Below are 22,218 nucleotides of genomic sequence, written 5' to 3'. Positions count from 1 at the left end.
ACTGTTCAGCCTTATGAACTTAAAATATCTAGTATAGTGTAACAACAATTGATTGTTACAGTAAACTGAGAAAATGTTTTGTCAAGCTTATGACTTGAATTTATTAAAGTGAGTACGAAATAGACTTTGTGAAAGACACTGTTTTAGGGTACAATGCCTAATCTTAATAAGCTTTTTTTTTTTTTCCATATTAAGGGTGACTGCCCTGTCTGAGTATTTCATGTATTTAATATGTTTATTCTTACTAACCTAACTTTTATTTTTCTTTTAGCAAAACTGTACAATCTAAAGTGGACTGCATTTTGGTGAGTGAAAATTTAACATAATGTTCTGTGTGATGGGACGTTTTTCTTGGTTTAAAATATACCATTAAATATCTAATGTAATGTTCTCTGTGATGGGCTGTCCCTCATTTTAAAACATATCATTAAGTATTGATTGTGAATATAACTCAAGATGAGTGGATAAGATTTGATATTTACAGCCCTTGAGGGAGAATTGGCTATCAACTATTTTCTTGTGTCTCACCAATACTGAAATCACAATGTGAAGCAGTTGCATATTTTTGAATCCTTGTTGACTTTTACTAAAAGATTGCATAAATATTTAATTAAATGGTTATTTATCTTTCTATTCTAATAATAAGATTTTGCTTAAAGATTTTATGATGTTTGGTGGTTTGTTAGATGACTGTTTTTTCTTGTGTTGGTTGCTATGCTTTAAGAATTCAGCCACACACTATAGTGCTGAGAAATGACAGAGGAGTGCTCAGCACTGAAATATCTCTATCATACCTTCCAAGGCTCAGGGTCCACTGCAGAAGAGGTAGCAGAAAGAACGTAAGAGCCAAAAGCAGGGTAGTACTGCTTACAATGCAATTGTCCAGACAGAAATTGGCCTCAATATCCTTGACCTCACAGTACCTAGCACTGCCTTCACAAGACCCTCATAATAGGAGGAAAAGATGATGACATCAAAATAAGAGAGAGACTAATGGAGAGAGGGAGGGATATGATGGAGTGTGGATTTGTGAAGGGAAAAGGGGATGGGGGGAATTATCATGGCTTATTATCTGTAAGTATGGAAGCTGTCAATGAAAAAAAAAAAGAAGTCAGGGGGCTGGAGGGATGTCTTAGTGGTTAAGGCGTTTGCAAGGCCAAAGGACCCAGATTTGATTCCCCAGGACCCAGGTTAGCCAGATGTACAAGGGGGCTCATGCATCTGGAGTTGATTTGCAGTGGCTGGAGTCCCTGGCCCACCCATCCTTTCTCTCCTCTCTCTTTCTCTCTCACATACACACACACACACGCTCTTTCTCTGTCAATTAAATAATAAAAATATTTTTAAAAATTAAGCCACAAAGATAGTGTGAATTTAGGTTATATTTGTGGATCTCTGTTAGAATTTGCTGTAAAAAAAATAAAGCTTTTAACATTCTTTTATTTTTTAATTCTTTTTTGGTTTTCTGAGGTAGGGTCTCACTCTAGCTCAGGCTGACCTGTAATTCACTATGTACTTTCAGGTGGCCTCAAACTTTCGGCGATCCTCCTACAGAGCTCTGCCTCCGGAGTGCTGGGATTAAAGGCGTGCACTGCCACACCCAGCTCAGTTTTTAACATTCTTTTTTATTTTTTTTATTTTTCGAGGTAGGGTTTCACTCTGGCCCAGGCTGACCTGGAATTCACTATGTAGTCTCAGGGTGGCCTTGAACTCACAGCGATCCTCCTACCTCTGCCTCCCAAGTGCTGGGATTAAAGGTGTGCGCCACCATGCCCGACAGCGTTTAACATTCTTGATGTTAGTTTTAGCTACCATAATATACTTTGGTCTTTGAGTTACAGCTTTTAAGATTTCAAGCCACAATAAGACTAATTTAAAAAGTCTTCTAAATGTCTAAATGTGTGGGGGAAGCCAGGTAAGGTGGCTAAGCCCATAATTTCAGCACTCAGGTGGAATCAGAAAGGTCATGGGTTTGAAGCCAGCCTGGGCTACCTAGTGGGACTTGTCACTGTGTGTGAAAGAAGCATGTGACTACAAGAGTGGAGAAGCGAATTTCAAAGCGGAAAGTGTGGGGGGTGGGGAGGGAGGGAATTACCATGGGATTTTTTTAATAATCATGGAAAATGCTAATAAAAACATTAAAAAGGGCTGGAGAGATGGCTTAGCGGTTAAGCGCTTGCCTGTGAAGCCTAAGGACCCCGGTTCGAGGCTCGGTTCCCCAGGTCCCACGTTAGCCAGATGCACAAGGGGGCACACGCATCTCGAGTTCGTTTGCAGAGGCTGGAAGCCCTGGCGCGCCCATTCTCTCTCTCTCCCTCTCTCTGTCTTTCTCTCTGTGTCTGTCGTTCTCAAATAAATAAATAAAAAATTTTTAAAAAAAAGCATTAAAAAATTAAAAAAAAAAAAAAAAGAGTGGAGAAGCATTGGCCTCCTCCCTGGGAGCCTGGGCTCCACCCAAGAGACTTCTGAGCATTCCTGGCTTTGTGCTGCTAGATTCCAGAGTTCACCGCAGAAATCCTCCTTCCTTGTGAACTCTTCTTATCCAAGATTGAGTTGTCTTGTATAAGCTGATGCCTTTTGTTTGTTTGTGCCTGTTGCTGTGATAAGTATGTGGTGTTCTGTTTTGTTTTTTTTTATTAGCAAGCTTCCACATAGGTGGCTAAGTGGGAATCATTCATAGGATAACAACTTGATCAGTTCTAATCTTCTCTAACATAGTAGCTGAAGGGATGTTTTCCCCTTTTTCTTTTCTTTTCTTTTCTTTTCTTTTCTTTTCTTTTCTTTTCTTTTTTGTTGTTTTCGAGGTAGGGTCTCCCACTAGCCCAGGCTGACCTGGAATTTACTATGGAGTTTCAGGGTGACCTCGAACTCATGGCAATCCTCCTACCTCTGCCTCCTGAATACTGGGATTAAAGACACGTGCCACGCCCAGCTTCCCCTTTTTCTTTATGTCTTCCTTCTTGCTCTACTTCCTTCTCTCCCTCTCTCTTTATCTCACCTTTTATTGCTGCACAATAGCCCTAAGAAATAAGTAATCTTGTTACCTCTTTTTCACAAGTAAAGCAAGTGACACTCTTAGATTTAGGTTAAAAAAATTGTTTATATTTCTGTCCATTTTATTACACATATGGGATATAAACTGGAAGATTACTCATTTCTTATCATTGAGAAAACAAGCAGACAATATCTAGCATAAGTTAATAAAATACTGCTACAAGTGAATATTTATCTGGCTTTATGTGGGTGGCTGGAGACTTGAACTCTGCCTTGTTTTATAAGCAAGCACCTTTGGCCATGGAGCCAACTCCACAGCCTGGTTCATAGATACTCTTTATAGGGTTCAGCTCAACATGTTCCCTTCTGTTCGTGTTTGGTTAGGTTTTTTGTGGTAGAGGTACTTTTTGTAACAGTGGTAGGGTATGTGTAATTTTTGTGATAGTGGTGGGGTTGTGTGGTTTTTGTGGTGGTGGGGGCCATGTGTGGCTTTTGTGGTAGTGATGAGGTGTGTGTGCTTTTGTGGCAGTGGTGTGGGATATGTGGTTTTTTGTTTAGTTGGCCAGTCAGTTCTCCAGTCTCTGTTCCCCATGACCTAGAGCTACAGATGTGTGTGCTGATGCCCAGACAAGGGTCCTGAGGTGTTGCACTTGGCAGTATCTGGCCCAGAGTCCAACGTGCTGAAGCGGCAAGCACTCTTAACCACTGGACTATCTCCTAGGCCTTCCGTTGTGTTTTCTCAGTCCCTGAAGAAAAGTCCTAAACAAGCTTCTTACTGCAAACATAGGGCTAGTATTAAAGTAAAGGAAAGGATGCATGAGACTCAGTGCTCTTGCAGTGCTCCCAAATCATTTCCCCTCAGCTCTGTCAGATAGGTTCCTAAGCTTCCTCCCATACAAATGCATCTTTTTTGTTGTGTGCATGCGTGTGTAGTGTGTTGTGTGTGTGTGGTTGGTTGGTTGGTCGATTGGTTTGGTGGGAGGTTCTTTCCTGATTTGTCTGTTTGGCATTCTAAAGGCTTCCTGCATCTGTATTGGCATCACTTTCCCTATTTGGGAGAAGTTTTTTACTAAGATTTTGTTAAAAAATAACCTGCTATGCCTTTAGAATGAAATTCTTCTCCTTTTACTATGCCCCGAATTCTTATGTTTGATCTTTCCATAGTATCCTGAATGTCTTGAAATACCCTTTTATGTCTTCTTATTAGTTTGTCTTTTCTCTTTATTGGACTGTATTAGACCTGCCACCTGGTCTTCTAGTTTAGATATTCTGTCCTCTCCTTGATACATTATACTAGTGAGACTTTCTGCAGAGTTTTCTATTTGACTTTGTTTTTCATTTCTAGGATTTCTGATTGGTATTATTTCTACTATCTTACTCATGTCTTATATTGACCTCATCTCATTAAGTTGGTTTCCTGTGTTCTCCTTCAGGAGTTTGTTTTCTTGTTTGATTCCTTTGATTTCTTCAAGTGTAGATATAATCTTTTTTTCTTTTTTTGAAATTTTTGTCAGGCATTTCATCTAAAATAGTCTCACTGGAGGTCATTTCTGATGGATTTATAATTTTTGGTGGGATTGTTTTGTCTTGATTTTGTGTGTGTGTGTTTCTTGTATTATAATGTAGAGATTTTTGCATCTTGAGTTAATTTGATGCTTGGATTTTCTAATTATCTGCAGTGTTCTTAGCCGTGTAAGTGAAGTTTATATCTTTAGGGTAGGAGTTTAAGGTGCCAAGTGTAGCTCTTATACGCCAAGAAAACAGCAGAAGTGACCCTGTAGGTGTTGAGGTTGCCTGTTATTCAAGTATTGTATTGGCTGGGTGGAGCAATTTCCTGGCAAGTCCTAAAATTCAACTGAGCAATTTATATATTCAATACAAACCAGCACAGAGTATTTATGCAAGAGTGGGGATTAAAACGAGCAGATAATCTCTTAAAGCCAAAGTCCCCAAGGGTGTGCATTGCTCCATACTCTTAATACTGTCACCTGGGAGGGTGAGATTTCTGGACTGGAATGGGTTCCAGATCAGCCTGTGGCCAAGTGATACCCTGTCCCCAGTAATGACAGAAAAAAAAAGACAAAGGCCATATGAATCAGGAAACTTCAAAGGCAACAATAGTCAACACCAGAATACAGTTTATTTGAGAATGGTAAAGCCAATCAAGAATACATAACCTCTAACCTGTCCCTGACATGGAAAGAGAGATTAGCACTTCCAGTGCAGGTCTATGTACCTGCCTTTGTGTAAGTAGGCCCTGTTACCTTTGGGTAACAATCTCACCAACGCCGAGTGCCCAGTTCAGTCCCTCTCTGTTGCGCTGTGGATCTAGTGTTGGCTGTGCTGGATGCCATGCATGAATGAATTCTCTGATGGGCTGGCGTTGAGAGGCTGTGCAAGATGCCTGGAGTTGTACTGGAGCTGCTCAGCTGGTCTCTGGTATCTTCCTCTTCAGGTTTCCTAACTTTGGAGGAGGCTGATGTGAATGGAAAATCCCCTCTCCATGTTTCTGCTCCTGCTGTCTGCGCCACTGGGCAGGCTTGTGGATCAGGGCCACTGGCACCTTAGCGGGATTCTGGCTGGATTCCTCCTTTCTGGAAGATCTTTGTTTCTCCTGCTTTTCTGCTGTGGTTGATAATAACTTATACACCTTCACTTTTGGTGGGACAGTGTGTTTTGCTGTTTTTCTGCTTATTTTCCTTAGGCTGCTTTGGTGTGGCTACTATGCCGCCATCTTCCCACTTTTTCTCTTTCTTCCTAAAACTGTCCCCCCAGGCTTCTTTTTTTATTATTTAGATGTCTGTGTGTGTATGATGTCTGCACATACACATACAGATGCTCACATGCAGAGGCCAAAGGGGAACTGTTCTCTTCTGTCACTCTTTAACTGCATTGCCTTGATACAGAGTCTCAGCCTGGAGCTTGCTGTTTTTAAATCAGATTGGTTGACCCAGCAAGCCCCAGTGACTATCTCTACCCCTTTCCACACTGGAGTTACAGACATATGTAACGATACCCAGATTTTTATGTGAGCACTGGCATTGAACTCAGGTTTGTGAATTTGCGCAACAAGCTCTCTAGCCTACCGAGCCATCTCCCCAGCCCCTGCCCAGGTTCTTAATGCTGTTCTTTTTATCTTAGAATTCAATTACTAGAATTGACAGTATGGCCACCACACTCAGCTTCTCTTATTTCTCCATTCTCTCATTTTCTACTGACCTTCTACTAAAAATCAATGTACACATGTTTTTGTATGGAGGAAAACTTTGCTCAAGCTTGGTGATGCTTGCCCATAATTCACACTTAAGAGGTACAGGCAGAAGGATCAGGCCAGCCTGGGTGAAATGAGAGCCTGTGTCCAAAAAGAATAAAATCATTAAAAATCGCAGGGTTTGGTGGTACACACCTTTAATCCCAGTACTTGGGAGGCGGAGTTAGGAGGATTGCTGTGAGTTCAAGGCCACCCTGAGACTAATTAGTGAATTCCAGGTCAGCTTGAGCTAGTGTGAGACCCTACCTTGAAAAACCAGAAAAAAAAACAAACAAACCCAAAACCAAAAACAAAAAAACCAACAATCCTGAAGCCTGTAATTCTAGCTATAACTCCTTTTCTCTTCTCTTCCCTCCTCTTCTCCTCTGGTTGAGAGAAGACATAGTTTAGTTAGCAGTTTCATACATCACTTCCCATTTAGTTTTCAACCCCAGTAACAAAAGCCTCATCCTAATGCCACATTCTGAAACTTGTATGTATCAAGGATTGGGGATATGTGTCTTCTTATTGCTAGCATATCATCTCAGTCCCAATGGATGCCTCCACTGACCCTGTACACACACACTTTCTTTCTACCCATATGATACATTCTCATTTTCACACTCCTTGGATGACATCCTCTACACATAGCCTCCTTCCACCCTTCTCATGGTCTCACATCCACACCCCTTAGATGGCACGGCACTGTGTTCTGGGTTTTTTTTTTTTTCATCTTAGATGCTTATTCTCACTTCCTCTGAGGACATCTGTTCCTCTGTGTTCCATCTGTATTTGTCCAGGGTGACCTCATCTTGGTTGATGATTTTGATAAATCTCAATATACTGATGACTCTAATTTACATTGCTAACCTAAGCTCCTCCCAGATATCTGTATGTCCATTGATCAGTTATACCTGGACGTCCTAGAGTCATGTCAAACTCTGATTTTCTAGAACCAAGCTCATTGGATCATACCCCAAATTCTGTGCCCATCTGTATTAGTTTCCTATTGCCACTGTAGCAGATTGCCATAGATTTGGAGGCTTATAGACACACTGCTTTATTACTTGCAGGTTGTTAGGTCAGCTCTCTGACTTGGGTCTCACTGGCATGACTAAGGGTTTGACAGGGTTGGGTTCCTTTTTGAGGCTGAAGGGAAAGGGACTTTGCTAGTTTCTAGTAGTTGCTTGAGTCTTTCTCACTGTGCACTGCTCTGAGGCTTCTCTAGTCAAATCTCATTCAGCCTCACTCTTACCAAGACAGCAGTATACACTGGGTTTGTCCAGATAATCTAGGACAATCTCCCTATCTCCAAGGTCTTCAGTGTTACTCTATCTGGAAGGCCTTTTGCCATATAATCAACAGATTCATAAGTTCCAGGAATTAGAGGATTTGAACATGAACATTTTGATTGACCATTAGTTTGCCTATCATATTAGTGTCTTAGGGATAGACTTATTTGTCTATCCTGACAACCTAACAGTTCACTCTTGACACTTCAATCTAGCTTACAAGTAGCCAATCACAACTCCTCTCCGCTCTGAGTCCCTACCCTCTGCTGCTACGTCCTCACCCTCCTGCCCTGTGCAGCTGTGAGTCCAGATCACTGTGCTTGCTTACTCGAGGTCTCAGCTGTTTTTCTGCCTCTGCTCTCCCGATTCATTCCATCCTTGTCCTCCACACAGCCAGCACAGCCATTGTTGTAGAATTCTGTGGATTGCACAGCTTGTTGAAAATTGTTCATTGAGGCAGGAATTGGCCCAGTAAGCAAAGCACATGAGGACCAGAGATCAGATCCCCAAGCCCCACATAAATGCCAGGTGGGCATGGTGGCACATAGTGGAGACATGGGATCCTCAGAGCAAGCTGGCTAGTTACTGTCACGAGAAACTGAGCTTTTAATGTTTTTTCACTTCAACTGTAGTTTAATAACCACTTGTGACTAGTTAGCAATCAGATTGGAACAGTATTTGTCAAAGAGGAGTGATTGTTGGTGCATTTGACAATACATGGAGGTATTTTTGGCAGGCCCCTCAGCCTCCAGGGAATAGAAAGAGGCCAAGATGCTCTTACCATTTTCCTGAGCACAGCATGGCCCCACAGGTAGAGGACCACCCAAAGATGTTAGAGTGCAAAGTTGAGGAGCTGGTCTGTGAGTCCTTTCACTTTTTGTTGCATGTTCGTTTTAGATACCCCCTCTGGGAAAACTCTTGACTTTTTTTTTTTCAGATCTGGGTTTGATATATCTTCTATCACATAACACCTTGTGCATACCTTTATTTCCATGATGTTGTTACTTCTATGATAGTTACAATTAGCATTTTTATTATTTTTTTATTTTATGTTTTTGTTCAATTTTATTTATTTATTTGAGAGTGACAGACAGAGAAAGAGGGAGATAGAGAGAGAGGATGGGCATGACAGGCCTCCAGCCACTGCAAATGAATTCCAAACGAGTGCGCCCCCCCCCCCCTTGTGCATCTGGGTAAGGTGGGTCCTAGAGAATCAAGCTTCGAACCAGGGTCCTTAGGCTTCACAGGCAAATACTCAACTGCCAAGCCATCTCTCCAGCTCTAATTAGCATTTTTATATGCTCTTGGCCTTTTGTCCCCCTTGAGACAGAATCTCCCAAGCTGGCCTTGAAACTTGCTATGTAGCCAACACTGTCCTCAAACTCATGATCCTTCTGCTTAGCCTCCCTGAGTGCTGGGATTGCAAGCATGTGCCACCTTACCCAAGATTTTCCTGGCATCTCGAATGTAGGAACACATTAATTAAATGTATGATCAAAGATAACTCAGTATGCTATTAGATATTATAGTTTAAAATATAGTATTGTCACCTCCACACCTTTTAGAGAACATACACGTTCTTGAGTATTTGAAAATATATCACGTAATTACTCTGAAATTCCTGTAAGAAAGAATGCTCTTCTTATTCCTTTAGAGGTGAAGAACCTCCTTTTTCTGGAATTACCTCCTCCTGCTCTGCTGTGCTGTGATGAGTGTGTGTGTGTTTCCTTCCGTATGCTCTCCTATTTCAAGGTAGCCAGCCCCAACCACTTCCACGCTCATCCCCAAATACTGGTGGGAAACTCAAAGCTGTTTTGTAGAAGAGTTTAAGCAGAGGAGGAAAACGTAGGCCAGGAAGCACAGGAACCTGACAGTCGGGTAGCAGATCGGCTCAGCGCTCTGGCTGTGGAGTGAAGCACCTGAGCCTGCCCTTCCTGTGTCGTCGTCGTCCAACTTTCACACAACCTAACGTAATCTAGCTCCATAAGCAAGGAGGTAATAACAGTACCTTCTAACAGTACCTTCTCTCCCCTGAGCTTCCGTGAATATTAAAAAACTTCAGAGTGCCAGGCACATGGTGAGCACACATAACAGCCTTAGTGGAAGATATGCATACGGTATGTCTAACCTCACTTCCACAATGGTATGTGTCTAGAAGTCTAACTATTAGTCAAAGGTTGCATGCTATGTTCATCATCACAAACATACTAAGAGGGTTTGGAATCACCAAGGGTTAGATGCTGAAGTCCTCAGGTAGAGCAATGGGAGACAGAAGCCTGGATCCCCTCCAGCCATGCACAAAGCTGGAGGGTGTGCTGTAGAGTAGGTACAAGACAGCATGCTAGGCCTCCCCAGGACTGGGCAGGTGTTGTGCTCTGTGGAGTTTCTTCACTGAGCTAAACTACTCCCTCTAACTTAGCTCAGAAGTTGCCTTTTTCAGAATATTTGTTTATCTGCTAGGAATGTATTCATCAGCAGATAACAGTGAATCTTAACTACTAGGGCTTAAAGAAGTACCACATTGGTGTGTGGGGGGGGAATTACCATGGGATATTTTTTTATAATCATGGAAAATGCTAATAAAAATTTAAAAAATAAATAAAAAAAAGAAGTACCAAATTTTATCAGCAGATAGGCTCAAAACTAGGAATTCAGGCAGCAATACTTCCTCAATTCGAACCTCTTTTTCATGTGCTTTATCATATTTCATCCTGTCACAGCCCTTTAGTTCAGATGCGAAGACAGGAAGAAGGGAGGAAAGACAAAAGGGTTTCCTCATATGAAAGCTGTGCTCTTATTCAGGACACCTCCCTCCACTGAGGAAGCCTGTTTCTCAAACACTTGAGCCTCCTTCAACAACAGCTCTTCATAGCTACAAAGGAAACAAGCATACCTTGTTTTCTGGCCAGGACTCACATTGCAGCATCTTGGGATTCTTTCTTTCTTCATTTATTTTTGTTGTTTTATTTTTATCTATTTATTTGAGAGCAACAGACAGAGAGAGAGAGAGAGAGAGAGAAAGAGAGAGGGAGAGAGAGAGAGAGAGAGAGAGAATGGGCACGGCACGCCAGAGCCTCCAGCCACTGCAAATGAACTTCATACATGTGCGCCCCCTTGTGCATCTGGCTAATGTGGGTCCTGGGGAATGGAGCCTCGAACTGGGGTCCTTGGGCTTCACTGGCAAGTGCTCAGCCGCCAAGCCATCTCTCCAGTCATATTTATTATTTATTTTTGTTTTGTTTTGTTTTTCGAGGTAGCATCTTGCTCCAGCCCAGGCTGACCTATAATTCACTATGTAGTCTCAGGGTTTTTTATTTATTTTAATTCTTTTATTTGAGAAAGAGAGAGAATGGTGTGTCAGGGCATTCAGGCACTGCAAATGAATTCCAAAAGCATGTGCCACCTTGTGCATCTCGCTTACATGGGTCCTGGGGAATCAAACCTGGGTTCTTTGGCTTTGCAAACAAGCTCCTTAACTGCTAAGCCATCCCTCCAGCCCAGCATCTTGGGATTCTTAAAGCCATGATTTTTCAGTCATGATTGAGGTTGGGGAAGATATTTTGTTTTGTTTTCAGATACCCATAAATTGTCTACATCACCCAGTACACATGGGACAAGACAGAAAAACACATCTGGGAGCTTGCTTGTCAGCTGTGCTTCCCTTTTTCTTCATTGTCCCTTGTAGCTGCTGTCTTTCGCGTTGGCTCAGATCACTTTACTTAGACCATTTGAAGCAGAAGATTAAAACCATTTTCATTGTATACCTAATTCAGTAGCTTATAAATAGAAGTATAAATCCTAATGATAATCAAATACAATAAAAAAATATTACTCTTCTATTTGCTTGATACTGAAAATAGAAAAACAGTTTGTTCTCACACTTTTTAGAGTAGGTAGTCCTCAAAGGAAAAGTACTGGCCTCTGTATACCTGTGGTTTTCATAACCAGCTACGAGACTGAATTAGGAGTACTAGCAGCAAGCATGGAAAATGGAGTCCTTAAACCTTACCTTTCTCCTCTGCCTTCCCTATGTTATCCTATGGAGCAGGTTGCCCAGGGCCTGAGAGATTATAATTGAAGAGAGATTGATATATGTGACTACCTAAAAATGAAAATCTTGTTTTGGCTTAACCAAGTAGACATTTACCTGTAGTAGAAGATCACAGGAGTATGTGGAACCACTATAGGATAATGTGAACGACAAATAGCTTTAATTCTACATGTGCACAAGCTGTGAAAGCTCAGGCCTTTGAGCTGTAGTTCTTCAGACACTAGCCTCTGCCTAGCTGTAGGAGCTTTGCCTGGGAACTTGTTAAAACCAGACTCTCTGGCCCCCACTCATATGCACTGACTCAGGAACTGTGGGCACAGAGCAGTCCCTCTCCACGTGATTCTGATGCTTGCTGACTTCTGAGAGCCACTCTGTTAAAACTTAGGACGAACATACTCATCATCGATCAGAAAACACAAAATAAAATACAGCTGCTTTCTCACACCCATAAGACGTGCTAAAACTAAAAAAATTGTAACAAGGATATGGGAAAGTGTAGCATTGCTAGAAATATAAACTGGTAGGACTGCTGGGGAAAATTAGAAAACAATAAAGTTGAAATAGACAACCTGGTTAACCAAATATTTCTACTTTTTTTGTTTGTTTGTTTGTTTGAGCTTTTAAGCACATATGTTAGGAAGGAAGGGAGGAAGAAGGGAGGGAGGAGAAGGAAGAAGGGAAGGAGGGAGGGAGGAAGGAAAAACTCACCAAAGACGCTGGAAACACAAATAATAGCATCAGTGTTTCAGATAGTGAAACTCTATAGCAATTATCTGTCAGTAGAAAAGTGACTGCTTTTATTCTATAGAGAGAGTACTATTTTTTTTTCATTTCTTTGACTTTTTGTTTTCTTACCAGCATGTATTAATTATCTAAACTCTTTGGCTTCATTTTTACATTTTCATAAATGCATATAATATACTTGAATCATGTTTACCTCTTCTATGACCTTCTGTCATCCTTCCTCCCTCCTTTTTCTTCTTCCACATCCCTCTTTTACTTTCATGTTCTTTTTTTCCTGTCTAGAATTCCACAATGAAAGAGCGCATGCAGCATTTGTCTTCCTGAGTCTGGCTTATTTTGCTTAACATGTTGATGATCTCCATGTCCATCTGTTTTCCTGGAAATTACATGATTTTGTTTTTATTTGTGGATGAATAAAACTCCATTGTGTAGAAACATCATATTTTCGTTATCTGTTTATTCACTGATGAGCAACTTACACTGACTCCATGACTGGCTGTTGTGAACAGTGGACTTTCAGTTGTCTGTTGTGACACTGTTAGTGAGATAAGCAGTGTGCCATAGTAACACATGCATGCACTCTATTTGAAATACTTTATATTTCTAAACTTTAAAAACTAAATGGGAGCCGGGTGTGGTGGTGCATGCCTTTATTCCCAGCACTTGGGAGGCAGAGGCAGGAGGATCACCATGAGTTCGAGGCCACACTGAGACTACATAGTGATATTCCAGGTCAGCCTGGACCAGAGTGAGACTCCACCTCAAAAAACAACAACAACAAAAAAAAAACCAAACTAAATGGGGTATTAAAAATCAAAAAGGTCCCTACCTGGCTTAATCTTACTTTACAAAACTCTGCCTTACAGGGGATTAAATTTGGACCAAAGAAACCCAAAACAACAACAACAACAAAAAAAAAAAAAACAAGCTTCAATAGCTGGTTACTGAAAAAAAAACACACAAATGAATCAGCAAATGCAGATTAATTGTATATAAGCTAAAATATTTTTCTGAGTAAATGCTAGAACCCAAAAGTAGGAGAACAGATCATCTGTATAAAACTTACTAGAGTTCAGTTTTTAGCCAATTATGCAGCGTTTTCTAAGTTAAAGTTCAATGGAAGAGACTAACAAGGCCATATATTTCTCACTTTTATTAAATATTTATTTATTTGAGGGGGAGCAGATAGAGAATGGACATGCCAGGGCCTCTAGCCACTGCAAACAGACTCCAGATGCATACACCACCTTGTAGATCTTCTGGCTTACGTGGATAATGGGGAATCAAACTTGGGTTCTTAAGTTTTGCAGACAAGTGCCTTAACCACTAAACCATATCTCTAGCCCAGGGCCATATATTTGTAAACTGCTGCTGCTTGGCCTTTTTTTTTTTTTTTTTTTTTTTACCTCAGACTCCATTTTGACAAATGCACTTCAGTTTAATATCATTGGAGTTTTCAAAATAAGTTAAACAGGCTGTGACGTGGCAGTGCACGCGTTTAATCCCAACACTCAGGAGGCAGAGAGAGGTAGGAGGGTTGCTGTGAATTCGAGGCCACCCTGTGACTACATAGTGAATTTCAGGTCAGCCTGAGCTAGAGTGAAACCCTACCTCAGAAAACCACAATAATAATAATAAGAAGAAGAATAAGTTAAACAGTATGCATGTGAATGAAAGCTTTTGTGGCTACAAGGACAAACCCTTTTCTAGCTTTTTTTTAAATGAAATTATCACCTACTTTGTTCGACACACTAGCTAATATTTGAGATTCATTTTAAGTATGAAACCATTTCCATATCTTTGCCATTAAAAAGAAAAGAAAAGAAAAAAGAAAGAAGCTGGGCATGGTGGCGCATGCCATTAATCCCAGCACTTGGGAGGCAGAGGTAGTAGGAGGATCGTGGAGAGTCCGAGGCCACCCTGAGACTACCTAGTGAATTCCAGGTCAACCTGAGCTAGATTGAGACCCTACCTCAAAAAAAACAAAAAGAAGAAAAGAAGGAAACAAAACAAACAACTGGGCATTGGTGGTGCTTGCCTTTAATCCCAGCACTTGAGATGCTTAAGTAGGGGGAGCACTGTGAGTTTGAGGCCAACCTGAGACTAATTCCAGGTCAACCTGGGCTAAAACAAGACCCTACCTCAGAGGGAAAAAATAGGGCTGGAGAGATGGCTTAGGAGTTAAGGCACTTCCCTGCAAAGCCAAAGGACCCAGGTTCAATTCTCCAGGACCCACATAAGCCAGTGGCACAAGGTGGTACATGCATCTGAAGCTCATTTGTAGCAGCTAGAGGCCCTGGTGCTCACATACACACACACACACACACACACACACTCTATCTATATGTGTGTATGAGTGTGTATATATACACTCTTTCTCTCTAAAGTAAATAAATAAAATATAAAAATATTTTAAAGAAAATAAACATATATCATTTGAAATTTCAGGTCATGTTTAGATAGATCTGCCAAACTTAAAAGTTATATATAGTCTTTAGGGATGGAGCGATGTCTTAGCGGTTAAAGTGCTTTCCTGCAAAGCCTAAGGATCCGTGTTTGACTCTCCAGGTCCCACTTAAGCCAGATGCAAGGTGACACAAGTGCCTGAAGCATGAAGGTTGCTCTCTCTCTTTCGCTGTCTCTCTCTCCCCTACTCTCGCACTCTTACATTAAAAAAAAAAAAGCCAAAGCCAGGCATGGTGGGGCACATCTTTAATCCCAGCACTCAGGAGGAAGAGGTAGCAGGATCACCATGAGTTGGAGGCCAACCTGAGATTACAGAGTGAATTCCAGCTCAGCCTGACTTAGAGTGAGACCCTACCTCAAAAAAAAGAAAAGAAAAGAAAAGAAGCTAGTCTGTTGGGCTTGCCTGTGAAGCATAAGGACCCATGTTCGACTCTCCAGATCCCATGTTAGCCAGACACACAAAGGTGTGGCACGCGTAAGGTCACACATGCCCAGTAGGTGGCACAAGCGTCTGGAGTTAATTGCAGTGGCTGAGGCCCTGGCATGCCAATTCTCTCTCTCTAAAATAATGTTACAGTTTTTATTATAACATACACATAGCATGAATTTATGATTGCTCATACTTAGCACATACATTCGCATTATTGTACCCTACCACCCAACCTCATTGCAAACCATTCACATCAAACAAAAGTCACACTGTACTTAGCAGGCAGTGGCCATGCCCCTTGGGCAGTCAGGAATCCCACTCTGGCTGTGGATGTTCCTGGTCTGGGTATAAGGGGCCCTATAGTTAGGGCCTCTTGGCTCTGGCTTCTTTGCACTGAACATGTGTTTCCAAGTTCATCCATATTTTAGCATATATTAGGACTTTATTCTTTTTGTAGCTGAATTAAAACTGCATAATTCTTAAGTTTATGCAGTTGGTCTTTTCTCTGTGCTGTGAAAATAGAGCTCTCTTCTCCTTCATTTCATACGCCCAGCCACATGTACTTGTTTTTGACAACTAACACACTTTAGTGTGGACCAGAAAACTTGCATTCTTCACGGTTTCATGTTCACAAAGCATATCAGATAATTTGATGCTTGGCATACTTGCCATAGAACTTTCTTGCCTTGATAAGAAAGTGAGATTCTTCACATAAACCAGCAGACATTGCTTTGGAAGCAACAACTGGCTGTGATGACACAAGTATCCAAAACCAAAAAATTGTTGTGGGCTGGAGAAATAGCTTAGCAGTTAAGGTGCTTGCCTGTGAAGCCTAAGGACCCAGGTTTGATTCTCCACGTCCCACATAAGCCAGATGCACATTGTGGTACATGCATCTGGAGTTCATTTGCAGTAGCTAGGGGCCCTGGTGCGCTCATTCTCACTCTCTCTCTGTCCCTCCCACCCCTCTCTGTCTCTAATAAATAAATAAAAATAAATCTTAAAAGATTAGATTTATGCCGGGCATGGTGGCTCACATCTTTAATCCCAGCACCCGGGAGGCAGAGGTAGGAGGATCGCTGTGAATTCGAGGCCACCCTGAGAAAACAGAGTGAATTCCAGGTCAGCCTAGACTAGAGTGAAACCGTACCTCAAAAAAATACATATATATTGTTGTGAGCTCAGCCTTGCTAGACTAGAATGCCATCCATCCCTCTGTGAGCCATTCTGTTCCCATTTGCTTCATATAGTTTTTATATTACCAGTTTTAGTGCTGCACTTAATATTAAACCCACATCACAAATGAAGTCATAGAATATTTATAAGTTTTTGTTGTTGCAAGTAGAGGGAAAAGTTTGATCTTGTTTAAACTATTCTTGGAGATGTCTCTTCTTTTGTGCCTTTTCCTCTTTTGAAGTATATTCTGATTTTTTTCTCTAGTCTTTCCTCCAATATATTTATGTTTTGAAAATCATAGAGAATCCCAGATTTCATAATCAATATGAGATATTTTTTCTTTTTTTATTTTATATATATTTTTTTTATTTTATATATATATATTTAAAAAATTTTTTTTATTATTTATTTATTTGAGAGCGACAGACACAGAGAGAAAGACAGATAGAGGGAGAGAGAGAGAATGGGCACGCCAGGGCTTCCAACCACTGCAAACAAACTCCAGACGCGTGCGCCCCCTTGTGCATCTGGCTAACGTGGGACCTGGGGAACCGAGCCTCGACCCGGGGTCCTTAGGCTTCACAGGCAAGCGCTTAACCGCTAAGCCATCTCTCCAGCCCGAGATACTTTTTTCTTACTGATAACAAATCATGGTTTAGTTATATTTTCTCAGACTTTGCTCATAATATGATATAGATATAGATATAGATATAATATTTTTTGAGGTAGGGTCTCACTCTAGCCCAGGCTGACCTGGAATTCACTATGGAGTTTCAGGGTGGCCTCGAACTCATGGCGATCCTCCTACCTCTGCCTCCCGAGTGCTGGGATTAAAAGCGTGTGCCACCACACCCGGCTTTTTGATACATGTTTTAGTATTATAATTTTCCTACTTTGAAGCCTACTTTGGGGATTGAGAGATATTGTGTTACTTAACAGAAAATATTTTAGGAACCACATTTAATCCAGTATTGAGGGGAGAGATTGGAGACAGGGAAACCAGCTAGTTAGACATTTTAGTAATACAGGTATTACTGTAAGCCCTTAAAGGTGAAACCTGGGTTGAAGAGATGGCTCAGTTGGTAAAGTGCTGGCCCTGAGAACATGAGGATCTGAGTTCAGTTCCCCAGCACCCATGTGAAAGCTGGGTGTGGCAGCACACAGCTGTAATCACACCACCAAGGAGGCAGAGACAAGGAGCTCTCTGGAACTTACTGACCACTACTGTAGCCTAACTGGTGAATGCTGGGTTCAGGGAAACCCAATCTCAAAAAGAAATAATGTAAAGAGCAGTTGAGGAAGGTACCTAATATCGACCCCTAGCCTATGTGCATGAGCGCGCGCGCGCACACACACACACACACACACACACACGCACACACACAAAAAGTAGGGTAAGAATTTTGTGCACGTTGTTCATCTGTACTGTGCTATGATTCAGCTTTTGGTACATTGTGTCACACAATATCACTTCATAGTTATCTTGCATAACTTGTGAAACATGGCAAAAACACAGCTCTGCTTCATTGCTGAGAGAGCTAAAAGACCTAGACAAATGAGAAGGCAGAGAAAATAAAGAGACTGAAAAAATATGTGACAAAGAGCTGGTGGTCTAAATAAAGGATTAATGTGGAATGCACCATGAAGAATGGAGCTAAGCAGACTCCAAACCACACACTGGGGAAACTAGAGAAAAGATAGCAGTACATCGCAATTGGGAAGGGATGTCTGTGTTGCAGTCAGGTTCGCATTGCTGGTAGAAATCACCCAACCAAGTGTGAAAAAAGAGGTTTATTTTGGCTTATAGGCTCGAGGGGAAGCTCCATGATGGTAGGGGAAACCGATGGCATGAGCATAGGGTGGACATCACCCCCTGGCCAACATAAGGTGGTCCATAGCTACAGGAGAGTGTGCCCAACAATGGCATGGGGAAACTGGCTATAATACCCATAAGCCCGCCCCCAACAATCCACTCCCTCCAGGAGGTGTTAATCTCCAAATCTCCATCACCTGGGAACCTAGTATTCAGAACACCTAAGTTTATGGGGGATACCTGAATCAAAGCACCACAGTCTGCTTGTTTGTTTCTGTTTTTTCTTTGAGAGTGAGCTTTATAAGCTGTAGCTCATAAATCTGTTAGGTACTGAAGCTCAAATTAATCAGAAAGTATCTGTGGGTAGTGGATATTTAAGGTGTATGTTCAGAGGCTAGATAGATGGTTCAGTAGGAAGTAAAGTACTTACCACACAAGTATGAGGACCTGGGTTTAGATCTCCAGCAGCCTCGTAAAAGCCAGGCATGGAGGTGTGCACCTCCTAGGACTGCAAAAATAGAGAATCCCTGAGGCTCACCAGCTAGCCAAGTCTAGCCAGATCAGTGAGGTCCAGGTTCAGTGAGAAGCCCTGTCTCACAGAAGAACAATGGGAAGCTGTAGAGGAAAATACTCAGTGCCTGCTTTTGGCCTCCACGCACATACAACACATGTGCAAGCACACCCATACATCCACATGTGACCACACACTTACGCCAAAGTACATTTAAAATGGTTTTGTTTGTTTATTTTTATTTATTTGAGAGCAACAGAGAGAGAGAGAGAAGCAGAGAGTGCGAGAGAGAATGGGCGCGCCAGGGCTTCCAGCCACTGCAAACGAACTCCAGACATGTGCGCCCCCTTGTGCATCTGGCTAACATGGGTCCTGGGGGATCTAGCCTCAAACCGGGGTCCTTAGGCTTCACAGGCAAGAACTTAACCTCTAAGCCATCTAAGCCCAAAAAGTACATTTAGAACCTATTAAATAATCCTGTGAATTAAATCTAAGATTAAACTTTTGTGGCTGAATTTTAGAGACTAAGACTAAGATGCAAAATTATGTTTTATTACTTTGTTAAGTCAAAGAATTCTGCCAGCAGGAACATCAGTAATGGGTCCACCTTTCCTGTGCAGTGCAGTGTGGGGGTCAATGTGGAGGTTATAGGACAACTTTGGGTGTCATTTCTCAGGTTCCATCTACCTTTTCTGAGCCAGAACTTGCCAAGTGTGCTAGGCTGGCTGGTCAGTTTGCCTCAGGGTTTGGCGTTGCTTTTTTAAGCTATATTTTTATTTTTATTATTTTGTTTTTTATTTTAGAGAGAGAGACAGAGGCACAAAAAGCGAGACAGAAAGAGAAAATAGGGCCCCAGCCACTGCAATCAGACTCCAGATGCTGGTACCACCTAGTGGTCATGTGCAACCTTGCGCTTGCTTCACCTTTGTGTGTCTGGCTTACATGGGTTCTGGGGAGTAGAACATGGGTCCTTGGGTTTCACAGGCAAGTACCTTAACCACTAAGCCATCTCTCCAGCCCCCACCTGGCTTTTTAAAACATGGGTTTTGGGCATTCAACTCAGGTCCCCATGCTTGTAAACAAGCCCTTTACCACTGAGCCACCTCCCCAGGTCACAGTGTAGTTTCCCTTTAACTAGGCTACCAAAATTGCATTGTGAGTATCTTTATTGAAATAAGGTATATGACATGCTTGAATCTGTTTTGTGACAAACTCAACTGATGTGAATGCTCTAAAAGAAATACAGGAATTATCTTAATGGGTCCCTTTATTTGTAAAATGGCCTAGTCATAGAACAAGAGAATAGGGAATCTTACAAGTAGGTTCCCTAAAGAGCAGCCACTGTTGGGAATCAAAGTGTAATTTTGCCTACATAATTCTTATTTCACTGTTTTTAACTACCACTTCATCTATTTGTAATAGCAACATCAGTCACCCATTTTAGATATTTGGAATTTTTTTTAGAAATCATATTTTGTAGTTGGAAAATTTGCCAAAGACAGTTGACTTCAAGTTTTTGTTAAAACTGACTAGTAGGTGCTGGGGATTTGGCTTCATGGCTCAAAGCACTTACTTGCAAAGCCTCACTGCCTCTGGGTTCAATTCCCTAGCCACCCATGTAAAGGTGGGTGGACATGCATTTGCAGTTGTAAGAGACCTTTGTGCACCCATATGTATACACATGCATGCACATACACAAATAAATTAAGTAACTAAGTAGTCTTAACTAGTCAATGTTTTCTGCTCCATCCAGTACATTTCTATAGTAATATAAACCCACCTGAGCAGCCATAGTGATACACATACTTGGGAAGGAGAGGCAAGAGGATTGCCACAAGTTCAAGACCAGTGTGGTCTATATAGCAAGAAGAAAAACAAACAAAACAAAACAAAAAACAAAGCAAATACTCCCTCTTTGTTTATTTTGTTTTATTTTTTCCAAGGTAGGGTCTCACTCTGGCTGTTTATTTTGTTTTATTTTTTCCAAGGTAGGGTCTCACTCTGGCCTAGGCTGACCTGGAATTCACTGTGTAGTCTCAGGGTGGCCTTGAACTTTTGGCAATCCTCCTACCTCTGCCTCCTGAGCGCTGGGATTAAAGGCTTGTGCCACCACTCCCAGCTATACTCCCTCTTTAAACATTTTTTAAAAATATTTTTAAACTTTTATTTATTTACTTGAGAAAGAGAATGGGCATGCCAGGGCCTCCAGCCACTGCAAACAAACTCCAGATGCATGTGCCACCTGTGTATCTGGCTTATGTGGGTCCTGGGGGGATCAAACCTGGGTCCTCGGCTTTGCAGGGAAGTGCCTTAACCAGTAAGCCATCCCTCCAGCCCTATACTTCCTCTCTAAATGTAACTAATAAGAAACTTTATGTAAGCATACGGTTTTATTTATGCCTGCAAGAATTAACAGAGAAGTACCATTTTCTGTTAGTGACTTGTGGTATGCAATAAAAGTCTTGAATAATTTAATTTTTCTTATTTTTATTATTTTTTTATTCATTTATTTGAAAGAAAAGGAGAAAAAGTATGGGCGTGTCAGGCCTCTTGCTACTGAGCATAAACTCCAGATGCATGCACCACTTTCTGCATCTGGCTTTTTGTGGGCACTGAGGAATTGAACCCAGGCTGTCAGGTTTTGCAAGCAAGTGGTTTTAGCTGCTGAGCCCAATTCCCTGGCCCAATTCTGCCAATATTTTGTTTTGATTGGGTGGTGATTCGTTTCATCTGAGTTTTAATTAGTTAATTATTTTTAGGGGAGATGTTAGCAAATATTGTTATAAGGAAGCATTTTTTTAATGATCTTTCTTTTTAATCCTTTGTAACCAGCAAGAAGTTGAGAAGTTTACAGACCTAGAGAAACTCTACCTCTACCTTCAGCTGCCTTCTGGTCTCAGCAATGGAGAGAAAAGGTAAATCCTTGTCTCTTTTCTAATTATGTTGTTGGTAGCACATCCCTGTCTTGCTCGCTGTGTGTGTGTGTGTGTGTGTGTGTTTTAATACTCTTTTTTGGGGGGGAAGGGGTTTCAAGGTAGGGTCTCACTCTAGTCCAGGCTGACCTGGAATTCACTATGGAGTCTCAGGGTGGCCTCGAACTCATGGCAGTCCTCCTACCTCTGCCTCTTGAGCGCTGGGATTAAAGGCGTGCGCCACCACTCTTGTATTCCTAAAGAAGACAGAAAGACCAACAGTAGACCACTCAGTCTTTGAAGATACTTGGTGAATGTTCCACAGTTCTTGCCATTCATTTGTGTAACAGGGTAAACCTGGGAATTGTAACCATTGGGAATAGGTATTCAGTCTAGAGTGTGAAAACTGAACAGAATACCAAAGGATAAGCTGATAAGTATTGTCAGCAATAAAATGTAAGACTATTTTTAATATACTGTCAGATAAGCATATCAAAGACTGTAACCCCCCCCAAAAGAAAAATAACTGACTACTGCTCCTATAACACAAACTACAACCTCAGGAGGGATACCTGCAAC

At 41.5% G+C, this 22,218-nt stretch overlaps 1 protein-coding gene across 3 annotated transcripts in view; it reads left to right on the top strand.

Moving 5' to 3' along the window:
- The window catches only part of Rfx7 (regulatory factor X7), a 104,442-nt gene that overhangs the window by 58,704 nt on the left and 23,520 nt on the right, over nucleotides 1–22,218 (top strand). For all 3 annotated transcript variants that reach the window (XM_045160240.1, XM_004662492.3, XM_045160239.1), the window contains exons 2-3: nucleotides 272–305; nucleotides 21,560–21,642. Coding sequence is in view for 1 of the 3 variants with exons in the window: in XM_004662492.3 (XP_004662549.1) it covers nucleotides 272–305; nucleotides 21,560–21,642 (117 nt within the window). In the remaining 2 variants the exon portion in view is untranslated. The remainder of the gene's footprint in view (nucleotides 1–271; nucleotides 306–21,559; nucleotides 21,643–22,218) is intronic.

The sequence above is a fragment of the Jaculus jaculus genome, chromosome 10 (assembly GCF_020740685.1).
Source record: "Jaculus jaculus isolate mJacJac1 chromosome 10, mJacJac1.mat.Y.cur, whole genome shotgun sequence".
In the NCBI taxonomy this organism is placed as follows: Eukaryota; Metazoa; Chordata; class Mammalia; order Rodentia; family Dipodidae; genus Jaculus; species Jaculus jaculus.
The sequence above is the reverse complement of the archived record's forward strand: the minus strand, read 5'-3'. Positions and strand labels throughout refer to the sequence as shown.